The sequence below is a fragment of the Phaethon lepturus genome, unplaced genomic scaffold (genome assembly GCF_000687285.1).
Source record: "Phaethon lepturus isolate BGI_N335 unplaced genomic scaffold, ASM68728v1 scaffold13935, whole genome shotgun sequence".
Classification (NCBI taxonomy): Eukaryota; Metazoa; Chordata; class Aves; order Phaethontiformes; family Phaethontidae; genus Phaethon; species Phaethon lepturus.
This window is the reverse complement of record NW_010541267.1, coordinates 33,791-55,526: the sequence shown is the minus strand read 5'-3', so window position 1 is coordinate 55,526 and position 21,736 is coordinate 33,791. Positions and strand designations below refer to the sequence as shown.

The 21,736-nt window shown below is 41.7% G+C and overlaps 1 protein-coding gene across 1 annotated transcript; it reads right to left on the bottom strand.

The window, feature by feature from the left end:
* Nucleotides 1–4,405: 4,405 nt before the first annotated feature.
* CCR6 (chemokine (C-C motif) receptor 6) lies at nt 4,406–21,612 on the bottom strand. The gene is made up of 2 exons (XM_010287688.1): nt 21,448–21,612; nt 4,406–5,491 (listed from the first exon to the last, which is right to left on the bottom strand). Exons 1-2 carry the CDS (start codon nt 21,610–21,612, stop codon nt 4,406–4,408), a joined length of 1,251 nt encoding a protein of 416 aa, XP_010285990.1.
* Nucleotides 21,613–21,736: the final 124 nt, after the last annotated feature.

Below are 21,736 nucleotides of genomic sequence, written 5' to 3'. Positions count from 1 at the left end.
TCTGTGATTCTGTGATTCTGTGATTATCAATAACCTTCCATCACAAAAATATTCCTTTCTAGACTGTTTTTTTCTGTTTCTCTTCAGTTTCCATTCATCATCTCCAGCTGTTATCTATCTTTGCATATAATTTTCACCTTCTTTCCTCTGCCTTTCCTTGTTAGTAGCAAGGTCCAAATGACTTTGATCTCCTCTGTCCACTGTGACTCTCTGGCAGGTACACCAGCTAACAGTGAGCGCTATTCTAAGAAAATTAATATATACATAGAAAAGTTAGCACATGAAATTTAAGTACCATGGGAAGCAAATTGCCACTTTCTATGGGGAGACGATTGATAAATTAGGTCTATTTTCAAGATGGTATATGTCAGAAAACAGACTCAGCTTTAGGCTGTCTGCACTGAGATATTATGCCTTTATTTAACACTGCGCACTGATGACCTACCTCCTTCTGAACTGCTTGAATGGGAAGTGTCAAGCAGGGCCGCCACAGAGCCACCAAAAACAGAATGGAACCCACTAACAAGAAGAGACCTTGAACATGCAGCCAATAGGACAACCCAGCCCCCCCGCTAGAGGAAGATATGAATTGTCTTCTGGAGGCTTGTCAGCCACCTGTTCTGTTGTACAACATGACACAACACAGTATGCGTTCTTCCCTCTTTAAACAGGGTGGGAAATGAGGACTTATATAAAACAAGTCTTTTCTCTTCAAAAATAACAGATGGAATACATACAACAAAAAAGAAAATTTCACCATGTATTTGCTATGCAGTGTACTGCACAGCTACCACAACATGAAAATAATTATAAAAAGCAGCATCCATAGCAAATTCTGAAAAATTATTCCATAAGCAGTGAAAGTAACACCCAAGTTCCTATAAATCTGTGCTCTCCTTATGCCCTGAACCCCCAACACCAACCCCAGATCACCTGCCAGTTCTGCTGACATGGCCACCAAGGGAAAGACAGAATATCTGAGAGCCCATCAGCAACATCTGCTGGCCAACCTGCCACTACAGCCAACTACTGCTGAACATTGAGCAGACGGGTTCTCCTCCTACACTGCTTTCAATCTGAACTGGTCTTGCTCTTTTACCTTATGGTAGATTTCACAGAAAATAGTAAGAATGTATTGTATGTAAATTAAATTTTTAACTACCTGTGCTTCCATTCTGTAGTTGCCCTCAAAATTTGAGTAAGAAAGCCAGAACCTTGTGGATTGGAGTGACAGTTCTATCCGCTCAGCAGCCTTATGAGAGCCCATCCTACCTTTCACCCATTTCTCCCAGAGACAGGGCGGTCATTCATGGCAATCGAGATTTCAGCTGTACCTCAACCGTGACTTTTAGCAAGGCCTTGACATCAGCACAGTTCATACCCCAAGCACTGTTTCAGTCCCACACATGCACCATGTTCCCTTTCCCTCAGCAACACTTCTCACCCATGAGAATCAGGAAACAGCTCGATACGTTTTCTACATTTCAGTATCAACCAGTCACAAGCGGTGCTCCCCAGGGCTCGTACTGGGGCCAGTTTTGTTTAATATCTTTATCAACGATCTGCACAAGGGGATCGAGTGCTCCCTCAGTAAGTTTGCAGATGACACCAAGTTGGGTGGGAGTGTTGATCTGCTGGAGGGTAGGAGGGCTCTGCAGAGGGATCTGGACAGGCTGGATCAATAGGCCGAGGTCAACTGTATGAGGTTCAATAAGGCCAAGTGCAGGGTCCTGCACTTTGGCCACAACAACCCCAGGCAACGCTACAGGCTTGGGGAGGAGTGGCTGGAGAGCTGCCCGGCAGAAAGGGACCTGGGGGTGCTGGTTGACAGCCGGCTGAACATGAGCCGGCAGTGTGCCCAGGTGGCCAAGAAGGCCAACAGCGTCCTGGCCTGTGTCAGAACCAGTGTGGCCAGCAGCAGTAGGGAAGTGATTGTGCCCCTGTACTCGGCACTGGTGAGGCCACAGCTTGAATCCTGTGTTCAGTTTTGGGCCCCTCGCTGCAAGACAGACATTGAGGTGCTGGAGTGTGTCCAGAGAAGGGCAATGGAGCTGGTGAGGGGTCTGGAGCACAAGTTTTATGAGGAGCGGCTGAGGGAACTGGGGTTGTTTAGTCTGGAGAAAAGGAGGCTGAGGGGAGACCTTATCGCGCTCTACAACTGAAAGGACATTGTAACAAGGTGGGTGACGGTCTCCTCCCAAATAACATGCTGTGGGACAAGAGGAAATGGCCTCAAGTTGCGCCAGGGGAGGATTAGATTGGATATTAGGAAAAATTGCTTTATGGAAAGGGTTTTCATGCATTGGAACAGGCTACTCAGGGAAGTGGTTGAATCATCATTCCTGGAGGTATTTAAAAGACATGTCGATGAGGCACTTAGAGACATGGTTTAGTGCTGGATTTGGCAGTGCTAGGTTAACGGTTGGACTTGATGATCTTAAAGGTCTTTTCCAACCCAAACGATTCTATGATTCTATGAATAAAAGAATGTTTCAAGGCAATACATGTAGCAAGAAACTCTCAGATCTGAGGGGATTTTTTTTCCTTTTGTTACATTTTTTATTTGTTGAATTCTTTTCCAGAAAATCATCAGTACTATATACAGCAAATGCATGCATCTGCGTTTACGTAATTTTGTATCATATTCTTGCCTAAGTTGCTATTCAGTCATGATAAGTATATACAGTCTTTATCACATCTGGCACTGATATTTAAAAACCTCACACAGCACTGTAAACAAGGATGTAACGCACCAGCCAAGGCAGTACTAGTTTAATGTTGTGCGATATCAATGCTCTTCTTCAAGGGATCTTCAGCTCCAGCACGGTCCTTCTTGGTCCTTTGTATTGCCACTGAATGATGTGGTTAGTGATCCAAGCTCCGCTGTCTTTTCAGCCATGAACTTTTAAAAAAACCCAACCAAGGTAAACAGCAAGCTACAAATTGCTTTAATTTACACAGCCGTGGGAGTATAATTTCCCACTCAACAGCAAATCAAGACACCGTCATGGCTTATGCTCCCATTGTAGCAGAGCTGCAGAGGACTGGTAGGTACTTCAGCAGACTGCAAACAGTGGTGGTCCTTGTCCCTCCTCCATCCTACCCCTCTGCCCTCCAGCTCCTGCTCCTGTCTACCTTGCCATCCCACCATGACTGCTACAGTGTGGTGAAGTTAGCTCAATGAGCAGAGGATCCATTAATGATTTGATGAAAAGTCATGGCTGGGTAAAACTAATTGCGTTTATTATAAATATTCCTATATTCATAATGATTCAAATGCTGACTCAGTAAAAATTCTGACTGAATTAAGTCAGATTCTGGTCTTATTTTTACATATAGTCCTTAATAATTTCTGAAGCTAATAAAGTAAAATTCATATATGCATATTTGTGCTAGTAAATCCATTCTTAAGGAGGCGTTGCTAATGGTAGCTAAATACCAAGAAATGTATCATGTTTTATCACTCACCAAGTTCCAACAAAAATCGTTGGAATAATTGCAACTCTGTACAGTTTGTCACCTTTTAAAAAGTGGAGTGTGAATTTTAGCTAGAAAGAAACAACTTTTCACAAAGAGAGGTTCACCAGATTATCAGCTTTGATGGATTCCAGCATCTGAATCCTGTGCCAAAAGAGAAGAATCTCTGAAGCAAAGCTCCATTCTCTGCTTAGCAGATAATCTCAAGAGGTGCCAGAAGACCTTTCTTTAATTAATAATTTTCTTTATTTCTATTATTCTCTTCAGTGAACATGTCACTGTTGACTTTGACCAGCCTCAGCCTTGGCGTAAGCAAATCCCGATGAGCAGGTGGAGAGTAGAACTGGGCAAAGATTTATGAGACCTAACGCCTAAGCCCAGGTATGTCAGCAGCCTTGAGTCTGTTTCTTCATTTCCCTGTTCACTTTCCTTGCCATGCTTTGCTCAAAATGCCACCTCTTTAGGTTAGTATTGTCACAGTGTGACCTGTCTGTAACAAAAGCACAGTGAAGACCTACACTTAAATAGGATTTCCAGGTGGAAGTAATTAACAGAAACAACATAAATGTAAGTAGAATGAGCCTGGACATGACTTGATTCATTTACTCAGTTACTACTTTTGGGATATTTCAGCGATGTAGGACAGAAGAGAAGCAATTTTTCCTTAGAAAACAAGGAGAGTTTCTCTATCAACTCCACTTTCGTGATAATTCTAAGAGAGCGCACTTTAGAAGAGTGTGAATGTTGAGAGAGGTGAATAAGGTTTCAGTTTTCCACAGGACAGTGTTATTCTTGTATCTTAATTCTTTTCCTGAAAGGAGTTGTAGATTGTGCAGAGACTCCAAATGACTTGCTGTCACAGGCAGTGACACTGGTTTAGGTTGCTCGGTGAGAAGAGTCCTTCAGTAATAATGTTGTTCAAATTCTATTAAATAGTAAAAGAAGATCCATTGTCAGTTAGAATTTCACTAGTCTGTCTTGAATGATAAATATCAGAGTTTGTCCTTGAACTACGTTTATTATATTTCTTGTATCTCATGCACCATAGGTCCTTCATTATCTTCACAAAATAACTTCGGAACTTCACTCCAATAAATGCATAGAGCACAGGGTTCACGCAACAGTGTAAAAACGCTATGGCTTCAGTGGTATATTTTGCATAGGTCACTATCTTGTCATTGTCACAAGATTTGTCTATCTTGCCCATATTTACGGCTATCACAAGAAGAACAATGTTATAAGGTACCTGGCAAACTAGGAAAACAGCTACAATTAATACGATCACACGGATTGCTTTGTTTCTTTTGGAATTCTGAGCTTGCTGCAAGGATTTGACAATGAACGTATAACAAAAAATCATGAATATGAAAGGTATAAAAAATCCAAATCCAACTTGTAGACACAGCAGCAGTGATTTCAGCATCGTGCTTTCAGACATACTGTCAAATCTGTGATCACAAATCTCTTTGGTTTCATTGGTGGAGAAGCTGTAACTTTCACTGTATAGGAAAGAGGAACTGGAGATTAAAATTGATGATACCCACACAACCAAACAAATGAGTTTACTGTAAGCAAGCGTTCTTGCCCTGAGTTTAAATGACTTTGTTGCCTGTACGATAGCAATGTACCGGTCGACGCTGATAAAGGCCAAAAGCAGCATGCCACAGCTGAAGTTGATTGCATAGATACCTCTGGTCATTTTGCAAATGAAATCACCAAAAATCCATTTGTCAGCAGCATAATTTACTGCCCACAGTGGGAGAGTGAGAACAAACAGTATGTCTGCTATGGCCATGTTGAAGAGGTACACGTCTGTCATGGACTTGGTTCTTTCATATAAAGCAAAGGTCATCACTACAAAGATGTTACCAACTAGGCCGATGATACAAATCAACGAATAGGCAACTGGCAGAAATACTTTTGTGAAGTTCCTGACTTCCAACTTAGAACAAGGTTGTATAATTAGAGAAGCATGGTCAGAATAGTATGGATCATCTGTGGTACAAGGCTCTGTCTGTAAAAAAGAAGATCACCAGTTAACACATAGCTGTCAACCTCTAATTTCTGTATAGCAGAAAGATGATAAATAACAAAGCCATAAAAATACAAGGTATTCTGGAAATCTTTCAAAAATTAGTATACAAGTATTGTATGGTTTGCTGATTTGAAATGGAAGTGACATTTCCTTTATGATTACTGTAATACTTCTGTCCCGTCCTTCCCATGTCTCAGCTTCAAACCTGTATCAAACTCATCTGAGGATAGCCCACATCACTATTTTTTCCTCCAATGCCACGTGTTTTACACTGTTTTCACCAACCACACACCCCAATTACAAATGCATTTAACACTACAGAGGAGACTTGTAAAAACTAACTAGGGAATTTCATAAAATCTTAATTAAAATATGAATATGGAGATAATCTTTTTGGCTAGCCCAAGAAATTCCATCTTTAAGTACATTATGCAGAAAGGATTACTCTGCTGTCACAGAAGACTCTACAGTGTAAACATCTGAATTTGAAGTAGGGGTCTAGACTTCCTTTGCCATCAAGGGAAGAGTACAGGGCCTCTCTAACATTTATACATTTCATACTAATGTAGCTTGAATGAATCAAGCCCAAAAGCAACTAATTCTCTCCACTCAGCTAGACAGGCAATCCAGGGTGGCTAACCTGAGACACAGTTAACTGCACCACAAACACCAAACCTGTAGTTACATTAGAAGAGTGCAAATCCAATAAACAGTGTGCTTTGATAGTGAACTCTGCTGTCAGAAACACCTCTTCAGCTAACGACTCCTGGGATTAGGGCATTTGGGCCAGCAGCCTTAAAGAGCTGGGACTTTCAGATTCATTGCTTTATTGATGTACTAATACAGTTTATCAATTCAGTACTTACAAAATTCATTTTGGCAGTACACTTCTCAGAAAGAAAAGTATGTTGAGAAGAACTTCAAAATACTTTCCCAAGGATTTCTGAAAAGAAAATAAAGTAGACTGGATTGGGAAATCAGCACAAGAAATGTGAACAAGTACAAAAACACAACTGGAAATAAATTCATTCAAAGAGAATCTCATCACTTCAATTATATCAACAATACACAAGAGCATCTCAACAAATCACACATTTCTGCAGCACAATGTGTAGTTATGAGAAGTGGATGGTTTGTATCAGTACCATTAAGAGCACAATCTTACATACAGAAAGTTTATTCATAGAGCTAATGAACAATATACAAGAATTTGTGACCTGCTTCACATTGACTTTGCACCACAAGAAATTAGAGTAAACGAAATTTTACTTTCAGAAATTCTGTACAACAATGGCAAGCAGTATATTGAGGGACATATGGAGCAAATAAACAACCCTACCTTAGTATACTCCATAATAGTAATGCAGCACACTAACTTTTTTTTTTCACTCTGGCATTTTATCATTTTATCTCAGCACTTTTAATATCACATTACTCACCCTTTTTTATTACACTAGTAAATTAAGAGTACCAGGGTAATTGCTTCTAATAGTGTAAAGGAGAATATACAACATGTGAACAGACTGAGCACTAGTGTTGTTTTGTCTTTCTTTGTTCAGTGTGCAGATCTTTGTGTCACATACTGCACTGTGATACCTAAGTATTTTACAAATAGTAATTAATTTGCACAACACCCTGTGGTGAGGAGGTATTATTACCTTTATTTTACAGGGAAAGAACCTGAACACCGAGTCATTACAGGAAGTATCCACTTGGGGTGTTCAGTTTGAGACACCTGTCCCCCCCAACATCATTTTTAAGAGTGCTTGGCATTGTGAAGGACTTCAGTTCTGTAAAGGATTAAATTTATTGACTCTGGTTGCAGCCAGGCTCAGACTTCTCCAAATCAGACTACAGTCTAAAGTCACAGAGAGAGAAAATGGGGAACATGCCACTGGCGGCCACACGCGGAAAGCTGGGCTTCAATGACTTGTTTAACCTCACACAGGAACCCCGCGGGCAGTAGCTTTAGTTCCTCAGCATTCCCCTGCATAAGCTCAGCCCTCCTCTTCTTTCCCTTAGCTGCTCTGCATTATTAGTCCCTGTAATTACTGCTAAATAATTGCTGGTGCACTGGACGACATGAGGTCTCGCATTTGCTAAGGCTGTGAATGGCAGTTCCGTCTAGAGTTTCTCCGCTTTTTGGCAGTTGTGTCGCTAATTAGAAAGTTCCCATGGGTCAACTTTAAGTCTAGATAAAAAAATCCCTCCTGTTTGGGAATTACCTGAATTCTGAAAAAGAGAGACAGATAATCTGTAAAAGTGGGGTAGATGCACTCCAGATATAACTGGGAAGTTGGGGGAGGGAAAAGACTGAACACTCTCCAAAAGCATAATGAGGATGAAACTCTCTGACTCATGTGGGGAGGCTGGCTCATGACAGAGGACTGCAGATGGGTTAAGACCCATATTGTGTCATGTTGCTTAAGCATCACAGCTTCTCTGGCTTTCCTGACCTTTAAATAAATCTTTAATCACCTCTTCAGTTTCCTCTGCTGGCTTTTCAAAGCTGATTTTTAGAAGCTGCAGGAAAATGACAGCCTGAAACTGCTTGAACACCTTCTGAAGGAAGCTTTAAACAATTTAGAGTGTCTCTCAGAAGCGCAAAGATGTATAAGGCAGGCAGGGAAGTTGTACAGTTCACCTGGGGCTGTGGTCCCCTAGACCAGCTTTGAGCAACTCTAATGTCCATCTGCTGCTTTACCCTTCTCTGACCCCAGCCCACCAGAACTCATGCCCTTGCTTGGTGTGTCTGATACCCTTTGCGCTTGGCTGCAACTACAGTAACTCTTCAGTTAGACAGCACTAATGGGGTACCTGTCTAGGTTATTATTTCAGAAACTGTTATTTTATTGTCGCAAAAAAAATACCTTTCTAGGTATCTGCCATTTATATCTTTCTAGGACATAACATGGTTAATATATATGAAGAGAGCCTCACAGCATATATCCTCTATAAAAGAGTCACTCTTCATTCCACTTAGCCAAAGCCACTCTCAAACATGAGTATAACGTGTAGAAGTAAGAAGACAAGGTGAAGGCATTTAGAAGAACGGGAGCACGAGTGTTTCCTACAGCCTGCAAGGAGGGCTAAGAAAGGAGATCTCTTCAGATTAGCACTGAAGAAGGGTGCTCTAGTCCTCAGAAGAACTCAGCAGAAGGCCTGTAAGGAGCAACAACTACTCATCATGGGAGAGTTGCGTACTCCCTCTGATGCTACAGGGATTCAGAACGGCACCACCAGCCACACATTTATTCAGAAAAGGACTTCCACTGTCCAGCAAAACCTTCTTGAGGATGGTTGGCACAACAGTAGTAGAGAAGGACTCAGACTGAAACCAGAATTGCAGAGATCAGATTTAGGACCTGATTTAAATCTCTCAAGTTGATTTCCTTTTCTGAATCTGAAACAGCGTTCGCTGAAGTTATTAAGAAGGTGCACTGGCTGCAAAGGACGTTGAATCAGAACTCCTATAAACAGTGTTCTTTTCAATGTAAATCTTCCTAACAGTCTTTCAACAGGCACCTTCATAATTTATAATCTGCATATTTATGGATTTATTTAGCATTGATGTATTAAGTGATTATAAAAATTTATTTCCATGTATATAACAGGTTGGATGGGTGTTCTAGCATTGTTTATATACTATATATGGGCCCATGTCTATGGCTGTACACACAAACATAATTATGTTCTGAATATTAAATATATAAGCCTTGCATTTTTTAGCTATTTTTCTACTTTATCCACATTATCACATTTCTTTTCCCTATGAAAGCACTATGTGAGTACTCAAAAGTAAGACTAAACTACAATCTTAAATACTAATACATTACCTGAAATATGCAAGCAAAAGACAATGGATAAGAAAGACCTAAGGAAAAAGACAGATTTCTATAAGGAAAATAATGCCGAGTACTTGGAGGAAATCCGTAAGTATTTTTTAAGCATTGCACACCATTTTAAGTACACTCCTACTTACATGTTCGGTTCAATACATTCATCACACATACATACACACATTATAGATTACCTATTTTATTTTAGTACTTACCAGATTTGAAAACTGTCTGAAGATCAGGTGAAAGAGGATGTGTGATTCTGTTACATTCTTTTGTGGCTGACTCAAGTGCATTTACCATCAGCCTCAACAGGAGTACACTTTAATTCGAAAAACAAGAAATAACAGCATTAGTTAAAGGTACAGAGTTCAATTGAAATAATCACCACTTCCTCCTGACAAGCAATAACGATAACCTGCTTTTTTATGTGAAGGAAAATATTTAACCTTATCTGTGCTGGAAACATGCAAGCTGAAGGCAAGTAATTTACTAAATGAGCTACTTACTTACAAAATTATATTATTTTTTTAAATAATCAATCTAGCATTAGAATTATAAAAAGCAGGATGTTAATTGTCACTGTGTGCAGAACACATCCTGAATATATTTTGCAGAGGGTGCACCTAATGTCATGCAGATGAGCATTTCATTTTATGATTCCTGAGTTTTAAAAGCTATAAACGTTTCTTTTCCAGACCTTAGTTTCTGATGACAACTTAGATGTTTGCATTAACAGTGAAAAAAAAAAAAACGACTAACAAAAAACCCCTTCAAACTTCTTACTTATTTTAGAAATTGTGTGTGAACATTCAGTTGCAGCTTGTGATCTCATTAGAGGCGCCAGATGGCATTAATACAGGCAGCCTTGTAAGATATGATTAAATAAACAGAATGCTGGACCTAAAGAAATGGAGGATGATCGATGCCACGCTCATCTTTTTTTCAAAACTGAGCGTATCACAATAGCAGTGGCTCCCTAACAGCTTGAGTGCGGCGCTGCTTTCCACTAACCATACCCAGTGAAGGAAAAAAAACGCTGCAGAGTGTCAAAATATGACTTGGTAGGTTTAAAGTATCATGTTGTAACGGTTCATAATCATCTGAGCAGGCATATTTCATTTTCTCAGTAGCTGATTTTCATAGGATCCAAGACCTTGACCTCAGCTATGACAAAATCCCAACATATTGGCGTGGAACAACACAGAGATACTTAAAACCCCTGAAACGCGAGTCTCGGTTTCTCCTACACGAGTGTGCGTATGCAGACACAGTGCGTGCATGTTTTGGTTGTCCCTGCTGAAAAGCAGTCTTCACTGATGCATACAAAGCAAAAAAAGCGTGAAATCTAACTGGATTGTGACTACTCACATAGCTCCAACAGGCTCACTATCAGATTAATTTGACCTCCTTATTGCTGTTTAGACTGAACTGTTCCCTGTCACCACAGATCTGGGGAAGGTTATGATTAAACCTGTAAAGTAGCTGGGCATTTGAAATACGGTTTGGCAAAGGCCAGTTACGAGGACGAAAGAAGACGTGTGAGGTAGATGTTCTTCTCCCCAGGTGTCTGCATCTGGCCATCTTCAGAAGCAGAACATGGCACTGAATGGACCTTCGGTCTGTAGGACCATGCTCAGCAATGTACCTTAACCCTCTGAAGCAGTCCAGATTTAGTGACTTGCAGCAGCTGCTGAAGGACTCCTGTGTTTTAACCGGCCTGAGGAGGCGAACAAGGAGACCTGAGCCGTTGGCCAACGTCAGGGGCAGCTCAGAGGCAGTGGAAGGTGCGTGAGAAACGATGTGGTGGAAGGTGCTAAATAACTGCACCGTATTTTCGTTTTCTACATTGAGGTGATTACTGGCAAGGTGTCCAGACCTTGCGAATCTTTCAAGACATACTTAATCACAATAGTGAAGTACTTCTCACTGTATTATTTATTTCATAATTCATAACAATTTCCATCATTAAAACTTCACAGGTTTTCAGGCCACCCTTTTAACCTTTGCTAATAGGGGCTTTTACTTTTTTTTGACCACGTTTTTGTATTGTTTTTCTAACTTGCTCTTATTTGCATGTCAAAATATAGTAATGGAATTACTAATTAACTTGATTTGGGCTTCAGATGAGGCTCTTAAGGTATTTTCTGGACTTTCTTGGAAAAAAAACACACGCTTCACCTTTAAATCTCCCGTCTCTCAAGTGTTAGGAGGAATAGTACATTTACTTGTACTATATTTACTATACTTTACAAAAAAATTTGATAAGCTGAGGTGCATATACTTTTGGTAATAACATAGCTATATATGACAGCCTAGATGCTGTTTACAGAGAACTCACTTTCTGTCTAAATGCTGTCTGAAAAAAAACCACTGATTCCTGCTCACAGCGCCTGACATTTTGAAACCTGGCCTCAAAACCAGTTAGAAACAGCAGATTCAGAGTAGGAGCACGTTCTATGTCGGTAAAGGAATTTGCTGATATTTCACTGTGGGCCATTTCACTGTGGGCCTTTTAAAAGCTTCTTTCTCGTAACTCTGGGACGGAGGAGATGGACCTGAGTCCTGCAAAGCAAACTTCATTACACAAAGACAAACCTAGCCCATGGCAGTCTTGCAAGCAGCAAATAAGTAGAAATCCCCTTTGTATTACAAAAATGGACGTGACTTCAAATCACCTGCCAAGCCCATGATGATTTTGGTCTGTACTCAAACAAGCGCTTCTGCTGCTAGTAACAGCTTCCAGCACGTCTCTCAGACAACAGCCTACTTTTGGAATACCACCACATTAGCCTGTAAAGCAGCTGAATATTATCAACACTGTTTCATGGAATGAGAGTCATTGAAAGATAAATCTGAATTTTAATGGTTAATAGAAAGGTAAATCAGAATTTTAGCTTATCCATTACAAAAACTATTGCTCATCTTGTTCCCTATTCAGATGTTTTCTAATTTAAATGTATCTCATGCTTTTAGTCTGCAATATATTCAATATTAAGCGTGAATAACAGTCTTTCAGAAGGTGAAGAATTTACCATATAGGTGAATGCCAATGTTAATACAAGGTAATTAGTCCAACTTACCTTCTCAGCACGTTTTCTTTTGACCCAGTTACAAAGTGCAGACAGCTTTCCTTGCAGACGCTTTGTGCTTCACCTTCACGCTGTGGCAGGTGGAAAACATAGCTATTCGAAAATCTGCATGTTATGCAAATGAAGCCCCCACATGTAGTTCGTTTTTGTTCATATGTTAGAGCCCTGAAAGGAAATCTACTCTCGTTTAGCTAATACGGTTATTGTGGTTTCTCAAATCTCACCACATGTTAGTTTTCTGCCACCGCTAATTAAAGAAAAAAAAAAATTAAAGATAAGGAAAACAAAATCACCATCTGAGTTATTCCAGAATCCACATGCTGCTTCTGGAATGACTCGGGATGTTGTTTTTTTAAAATTCTAACAGAAAAGCAGCACACACTCTCACGCCGTTCCATCTTGCTTTAATGTTCATTCAGTTAAATTTAGATCAGTCTAATCTGATTCAAAAATCTGGCCATCAGCTGAGGTTTTGGTCTCTCCATCATTCTGTTGGACTACAAAATGTAAACTATGTATTTACATTCCGGTTGTTTATATTACCTATTTAATCTTTTTTTAACATTATCATCCTATATTGTCAATATATTTTTTCTCATTAATTCTTCCAAAATTTCCTTCTTTTGTTTGCATCTGTCTTTTCACTTCCTGTCAAACATGCTTTTTCTGGGTTTGGTATTTCTGTATTTAATTTTTTATTCTCCCTATTTCTTTGTTCAGCTTTTCTAGATTTCTCTTATTTCCATCTCTTGTTGTCTTCATAATTTCTCTTCAGCTTTGCATTTTGTGTAGCACCACTCACTTGCTTCCCCTCTTATCTTTTTTGTTCACATTTTCAGCCTCACGCCCACCTGATTCTATCTACCCCCTCGTCTCAGACGCAGCTCTTCTCATGCGTTATGAGGTGTCAGGGACTGAAATAACGTGATGCCAGCACTGACATCCATCCCACATTGACTGGCATCCATCTGTGTTTCAATTATTTGATCACGTCTGTCAAACCAGTTAGGGAAGACAGAGCCCTCCTAAGGCCTTCTACAGGGGTTTTTGCCACGGGAGGAAATAGGGCTCAGAAGGTTAAATGGGTAACCGTTGTTAACAGAGCACTTGGGGAGGAAAGGGACTGCATAATCAGTGTTTAGCTCATGCCCTCGGGCCAATAAATGTGATTGCATTTGTAACACCTCACAATCCATCAGTTTTCTTCCACCGATGCACTTGCTATTTAATTTGAAAGTGGAAGGAGGATAAAAAAATTGATTGGAAACAGTTTGCTGATCATGTGAAAAGGGTAAAGATGCAGAGATGGTTTCTTCTCAGACTGAACATGGAATTTCTGAAGGAGGAGCACAGTCATATTCAGAGCACTCCTCTGCTTCACTGTAGCATCACTTCTCAGAACCGCCCTAGCTCCTAGCTGGCCTGGCTTCCAGAAAGGAGTATAAAGAGCAGTAAGTGTGTCCTCGCATTGGTAATCACTGGCTTCAGAAAAGCTGGTTAAAAATATTTTATTTTCTTGGAGAAAATGTTGATGAAAACAAAAGTTTTAAACAAAAAATTGTCAGATTTTTGATGGAAGTTTGTATAGCAAAAAAGACGATTTAGAAAAAGCACCAAGATGCACAGGTGAGTTATTATATGGTTGTTTATGCTTTTATTCTCTTTTGTGGTCTGAGCTTACCAATCAGACTACATTTCCTAGCTTTGGATAGAGTAAGCAGGCAATGAGTAATGCCATTCCACGGTCTAAGGTCTCACAGAAACCTAGACTGTAAAAGGTTTGGAGTTCATAAGGAACAACAAGTCCCATAAGACATACCAGAAGCATTTTCCAATTAACACATTTCAATTTTTCATCAAAATGTTTCTGGTATAGCTAAAGGCATTCTGAAGGAAAAATCTGGTTTATGTGAATCATGCTTTTTTTTCCCTTAAGAAACAACTTGAGCAGACAATTTCCTATGAGTTATACTCCTTTAATTGAAGAACTTTCACCTGAATTATGTTGTAGTTGGTCTGTTTCCTACTATTGTCCTCCAGCTGCTTATCTTAAAGAGCTTTAAGAACCATTTCTGGTGAAAGCATCTCCTAAGGTTATGCCAGAAGTAATGAGCCTTTACAGCGATGAACAGAATGGTACAATCCTTGTATTGCCGAGGGGTGACTGAACGAAGATGTCAGGCACTCATAATTTCACTTATCTAGCTGTTACATGGACCAGAAAACATATGTTTGTTCCTGAAATCCCAAGGAAGAAAGTATAACAGAAGTCCCAGGCCCTTGTTCTCCACCACCTGCACATTGCTTTGCATGCAGCTGTGCATCACCCAGATGTTTTCTTTTCCTCAGTGGGAAGAGATTACTTTCATTTTAAATGTCCTGTCTGAGGTCATGGGGGTAGAAAAGTGGCTTCATTCCCGTGTCTCCCCTGTCCAGTGGAGTTTACATATCAGAAGTACCTATTACAACATTCTTTGATCCCATCTGGGTCAATGAATCAGTGAAACCAAGCTCATGTTACTGCAACACTTATATAATATGTCATTATGAGACCAAACTTAATACAGCAGCTACACCAAAAGACTTAAAACCAGATTCTTGCTAAAGTGGATCTAATTTTTTAAAAATTAAATGTATCACTACAAAGAAGACAAAATATTGCAAAGTATTTCCAAATAGCTGCTGCCTTCTGAAGTAAATTGTCCTCTGTAAGAAAGTTCTGCTGAATTGCTTGCCAATGTATGAGTAAGTTACAGTAGGCTGTAGAGGAGAAGTGAGTTTCTGTATCAGAAATGCTGTGAACACAAGGCAAAGAGACAAGCAGAGTTAAATATGCAGTCACTGACATAATTTCTATATTTTTGATGCTGTAGTCAGACCATACCCGTTGTGGTAATGTTTTTTTTCTTGCTCACTCAGTCATTCACTCTCTGTTTCACGTCTCATCGAAATAACTACCAAAGTAGTTTCTCAAAGCCTGTCATCAGTCTATACTCCCAAGCACTGACATTTCAACCTGAGTATGTTGAATTCATTGACCTGATTTCTTTTTAGACTTGTACTTTCTTTATATGACTGTTTTTACAAGAGACCCACACCATGGAATGCCCCAACACCTCTCTTTCCGCAGCAGTGGCCTTCATGGCCTGAGTAGGAGCTAAAAAATGGAGTTTAAAAGGTGCTTATATGCCAAATGATGCAATTGGTTGTTTAGTATGGAAATGTTAAGGCATCTGGGATCCTGGCTCCCACCTAAAACCACAAATGCTGAAATGGAAGAATGAAATTTGAATGTGTCTGCACAATATGTACCTGCCACTGGCTAGATGCAGCTCAAAGATTTCTTTCCTCCTGTGTGGACCAAGATGCAGCTTGTGCTTTTCGGCCCATGGACCGTGACTTTCCCAGTCATAAAGACAAATTGGAGGGGTTGGCTGGCCACTTCAATGAGACAATGACTCCCTCATTTACTTCTACACCATAGGGCAGGCTGTAACCACTAACCACACCAATGATCTGAGGCAACCCAGAGAAAAACTCCCACAAGAGATTACTCTGCAAGGAGGAAAATCTCCTTCCACGTCTTCTGCACAGAGGGAATCGCTGTTCTTAAACAGTCACCACTGAGATGCCACTTGTGCAGACTGCTGGAGGAAGGAGGTTGCATCCTAATCACAGATCCTCTCTATGGTCAGATGTGGATCAATGAGATAATCAAGCACATGTTTAAATCATTCTGCTTTTAATAAGCTTGAAATGTATCGGGCACTTAACTTTTACCGCAGTCAACAGAAGCTAGGTACCTCGGTCCCGTTAGAGACTTGAGCATACCCATGGATTTCCATGTGGATTAGGAGGGAAAGTAATGTATATTGGGGTGCTGTGCCAAGCAGATGACAGGGAGAGCAAGTTGCTAACAGAGGATCCTCTGCTGTGAACAGCTAACACATCTCTCTCATATTGCAGCAGATAGTGCACCTTTCACTTCCCTTCTAAGAGTGGGCAACTGCTGTTATCGTTTGATATCTAGGTCTTCATGCATGCAGTCACTTACCGGTGGTTAGTGCTTTGATCAAATTGATTTTTCCACTGTGATTACAGAGGTGGTAAAAAAAAAAAAAAAAGAAAAAAAAAGGAAACCAAAGAAGTAACAGGAGGCACATTACTGATTGTTTCCTCACAGGAGCAGCAAGTTGGCAACTGCTGTTGATTAACTCTGTGCTGCACAGAGAATGCAAGCATGTCCTTACATCCCATTCCTGATGGATGGTGGGTTTGTTTCCATAAATATAATCTAGCCCACACTAAGACAGGCACCTGATATCACTGTGGGGCAGGTATGTTGAAGAACCATACAGCACAGCTAAATCTACTGAAATAATACTACAGGGCAACAGGCTGGATAGTGAAGAACAGTAGATGACTAGCCCAGATATCCAGGTGTAAGTCTCCTGCCAGATGGCACTGGTAGCACAAAGGGACAGATTCAGTTACGTTGGCATTCTGGCATTGATTTGAACTTCAAGCTGGAAAACCAGAAACTTGGTTATGGCTCTTGGCCTTGGCAAGGAAACTTCTCCACCTGCAGCAAGCCCAAGACTTTTTGCCAGGTCCCTCTGTATCTTCCTTACCCAGTGCAAAGCTAGGCCTGATAGCTCACGTGCCAGATGTAGTACAGCCCCCAAGGAATCCATTTATCTTGCTCCAAGTTAGATTGGTTTTGATGCCTTCCCAGGCCTTATTCATCTCTTCATGGTATTGTCCCTGATAATTGCAGGGGGACTTCGATTAGGTGACTTTTAAAGGTCCCTTCCAAGCCAAACTATCCTATGATTCTATGATTGTGTTGTGCAGCACAGACATGTGCTGCAGGGGAAAAAGCATGGGTGTCTGTAAGGACACACTTGAGAAAGCTGGCAACTGATAGCTACCCCTGCTCCCTCCTCCCCAGGATGTTTTGGTTGCCTCCACTGTTGAGATTTGGGAAAGTGTGCTAATATTAACCACTTTCTCCTTCACTGCAGTTTCCTCACACTTTGTTGACCGGGACTGGCAGACATCTAAATTTGCACTCGTCCATCACTCATCCCCAGTGGGCTCTCACTACCCTGAAGCTTTAGCACTTATCTCAGGACTCACCACCTAGACGCTAGCAGGGACCCCCTCACCAGGATGTGCAGTAGCTCCCCATGGCTGCTCTCTGTGGCCTCACTCAAAGCAGTCTTGAGTCTTCCTGCTTCCTCCTACAAAGAGGGACAGGGAGGAACCGATCTTAACATGCCTCAGCATAGTCCCTCCCTTCAGAGAGGTCCGTCTGATGGGTATGTTTCTTTCTCTCACTCTCAAAGCATTCTTTCTCTCCACATTCAACTGACCTCACCAGTCTGTCTTTGGACTTCGGATCACACCTCAGCTGGGACTATTTGGGCCAGCAGTCTTGCTCTTTCATTACTTCACAGGCACAATATTCCTTTTCCTATTTCAAAACTCAATTTCTCCCAAAGTACGTCTGACCATTACTAGCTGAAATGCTGAAATGACACCTGGCCCTGCCAGATATTTCTTTCTACCTGCTAGCAGTCATCAAGGCAGAGATGCTGCTGCTCTGCACCTTTTGTCTGTTTGTCTCAAGAGTATCTGCTCCCTGCTCAGTCCCGAGTGCCAGGACTAAGTGCCCTAACTCTCAAGGCACAAATGACAAGAACCATTTAGCAGGCTACCGTTTCATATGAAATACACAAAACCAGAATCCAAAACTATAATCAGTTTCTCAGAGCAATGTTGGTTACATGAAGTTTGTGCAATCTGTTCCTTGAATTCTCAACATTAGTGTAAAGTGAAGGCACAAGGGTCAACACGCCCACTGCTAACCACCGTGTTTCATTTAACATCACAGCACCGACTCTTCAGCCCCTTCTGAATCAGGGAAGGCCTCAGTCTAGTGAGGCATTTAGACCTCTGCCTAATTCTAAATGTGTGAATAGTCCCAAAGGTGTCTTTCAGTCGGGTTTCAAGAGGCAGTTGAGCCGACTATTAGCTGCCACAGGCAGTGGTCCCCTACCTTCTGCTGGGCTCTGGCATCTTCCTTTCTCTCCAGCTGGCTGGTTTAACTTGCCAAAACAACAGAAGACTGTTCATTCTCTTTCTTTGTTGTTTTATTGTTTTGGGTTTTTTGGTTTTTTTTTTTCAGGCAAGGAATTTCCCCTTTGTTTTGCAAACAGAACCAATTCCTTCAGGGGTCAGGCGAATGCCAATGAGAAGAGCCCAGATCTTGATCCTAAATAGAGTTTGGTCTAGCTTGCCTCCAGTCCCTCTGCTTGTGGAAAAAGGGTTTTCCTTGGTGAGAATTGTCATTCCCACCCGCAACCAAGAGGGAAGGTCTCACCCACACAAGTGAGGTTTGTTCACACTAACCCACAGTGATGCATGAAGTCTGGAAAGGATCCTCTAAGCCTCACCCTGACCTGGTTCAGGAGGGACAATAATGTCTTCCTGGCAGGACTCGATGTGTTGTCTGTGCTGGTCATGCCCGGTTCGCCCTGCTGCAGCTGGCACGCAGAGCAGCCCATCCTTCAGGACCCTCCTTCTGCCTGTCCAGAAGAAATATGTTTCTGCTACATTGACGTCAAGACTGGCATTACTGCCAAGCCAGGTCTCTGAGGATATCTTCATCACCTAGATCCACAACAGGGTGTGTTCCTCACGTCCATGTTCACACAGCAAACTACTGTCAGCCTGGGTGTGTGCAGGGGTTGTTTTCCTTTTTCCATTTTGACGGGTACAGGTGTTACATGACGCAAGCTTTACCTACTGCCTTCTGTGAAGATGAGGGAAAACCTGCTTCCCTGTCATCACCACTCCCAGCACAAGCGGGAAGGGGACTTTTAGGTCTCAGTCTATGTGGCTGAAAAGGAGAAGGATGTCATGCCACTCCCCACAGCAAATGCACGCAGCAGGACTAGAGGGTTTTGTTCCCCTTCGGATGCTGCCAGACTTGTCCAACCAGCCTGATCCACACCACCTCTAGCATAGGCTGTCTTGTACCTTTTTCAAAGAATCCTTGCTGTTAATATTTCAGTGGTGCTAAAACAGGCAAGCATCTTCCACTAATACAGGATTTTTGCTGCAATTTTCCCAGTAATTTTATGTAATAAGTACCATGCCTCAGCTGTGCTGGAGAAAGGGATGGACTCCTACCAGCTGAGCTCAGCCAGAAGGTTCCTGGAAGTCCTGAAGTGATAATGTGGGGCTGCTTGAAAAATTTAATCAAACAACTACAACAAAAGAGCTTGAACTGTGATGCCTCACTTAATGGTATTACTGAAGAGTAACTATGAAAGGAGCTACACCACAGTCACTAGATTTGTGTCCTGTGTTACTGAGGCACTCCTGCCTGAAAACCATGAGGTACACCTCAGAATTCAGAAGTTCCCCTGGCTCTACAGAAGTGGAACCTATGTCAGTATTAATGACTCAAAAAACAAATTCTTGGTACGGTATGGTATTGTGATAGCAATTTATCTCCTTGTGGGTTCCTCATTATCTCAACCAGCTGCAAAGTTTCAATACTCAGGTAGACGTTTCTCAGTGCAAAACAGTGGCAGGTAAGGGAAAGGCTGAACTTCAGAATCTACCCCTCTGCTCAGATGTGACACCCTGCCCGAAAAGGGTGAGGGGGAGGCCATGCCACTGGTTGGAGAGAAGCCCTCAAGCATGTAATGTAGATCCTGCCTGGTTAAGCGAAATGGAGGGTAAGTGTGAGGCCATTCCAGCCTGCGACAAAAGGTGCGTGGGAAAAGCCAGTATTTTTGCAGTTCTCCCTGAAGGCTTTCTTATGACTTTGAAGTAACTTTTGTTTACGCTAATTTTCCTTTTCCATCACAGCTGAGTGCAAAAAGACTGTAAAAGGCAAGACAGAACGTTAGACTGAAAGATTTTAGAAGTAACAGGACATTTGTGGTTAAAAGTTATTTTGAGCTCCTAATGTAGAAGTTGCCCCCTCACTGAGGGCAGCACAAGGTTTTACTCTTAAAAGCTCCCCTCTGATCATATGTTAAACAAAAATCTGCTATTTGAATAAAGAAGAAAGAAGCTTTGAGAAAGTTCAATTTGCTATGAGCCATGTACTAAGGGTGCTTTGTTTTGGAGGGGGCTTCAGATGATTTTTGAAGAAGTTGAAATCTCATTATTCTAATCATTGGAGAAGACTAGAATCAGAGTTCTTTCTTTTAATAGTCCTAAATGCAGAGATTGCTCACTGCCTCCAACTTTATCTTGTTATATCTGATCTGTATCATCCTACATTAAAGGTCTTTCATCTTCTCTCTTTCTACTCTCCTGCAAGGCCCAGAGTGGTTTTCGGTCTGTGTTAGAGTACTTTAGCAACCAACTCACCGTGAGGGTTTGAGGCTCTTGTAAGACAGCAGCTTCTTCCTGAGACAGTTGCCAGCCTGCTCACTCAAGGTGGATCTCTTCCATCTCTGTCCCAGTCAAATGCTTTGAACTTCAGACTAGGATCTGAAACACTGCCCCCGCATGAGGACTTCAAAACTCGTCTCTGGGGTGCCCAATTCTGCCTAGCAACCCCTCCTGAATGTTTAACCTCTCAACCTGTCTGGTTCCTGCATCTCCTCCCACCCCACAACAGCTTTAATGGACCACCAAAAGTGCAGGCCTCCACTGTTGAACTCTTCAGGAACTACATAGTGTTCCTACGGGGAAACCAAATCTTCTGCTTGAGTTGAAAGCAATTCAAGGGTTTTCTTCCAGGACCCTGAAAAGACCAGTAGATATATTAGTCAGGCCTCCCACTCACATACGCAAGTGTGTTGAACTGTCTTTACTCCCATCAAGAGCCTGTTGTCTCTCTCTCTCCCCTCTCCAAATTGCTCTAAAGGCTAGGATCATCACCAGGGTGGGTTTCATTTCCTTCTGAGCAATTGTGTTGCTGTCTCCTCAGTCCTGTCCCAGACTGAAATAGTGGGCCAGCTGCAAACCATCTCACTTTCAGCAGAGAGTCGTCGAGCTGTGATGACAGGACATTGTCCTGGGTCGGAGAGGAAGAGGGTGACTGGACCAGCACCAGAGGAAATCCACACGGCCACCAGTGGTGCTCGGGGATGTAACGAACCTCACAGTGGGACAAACTGCCAGCTTGCAGCAGGTCCATCCACCCACATTTTACATTGAGGACTTGGCACACAGAATCATTAAGCAGCTTAGCCAGAGTCACCCATGAAGCCTGTGTCAGACTTGTGAACATACCTTGGGAGATGCAGGTCAGTGCCATAAGG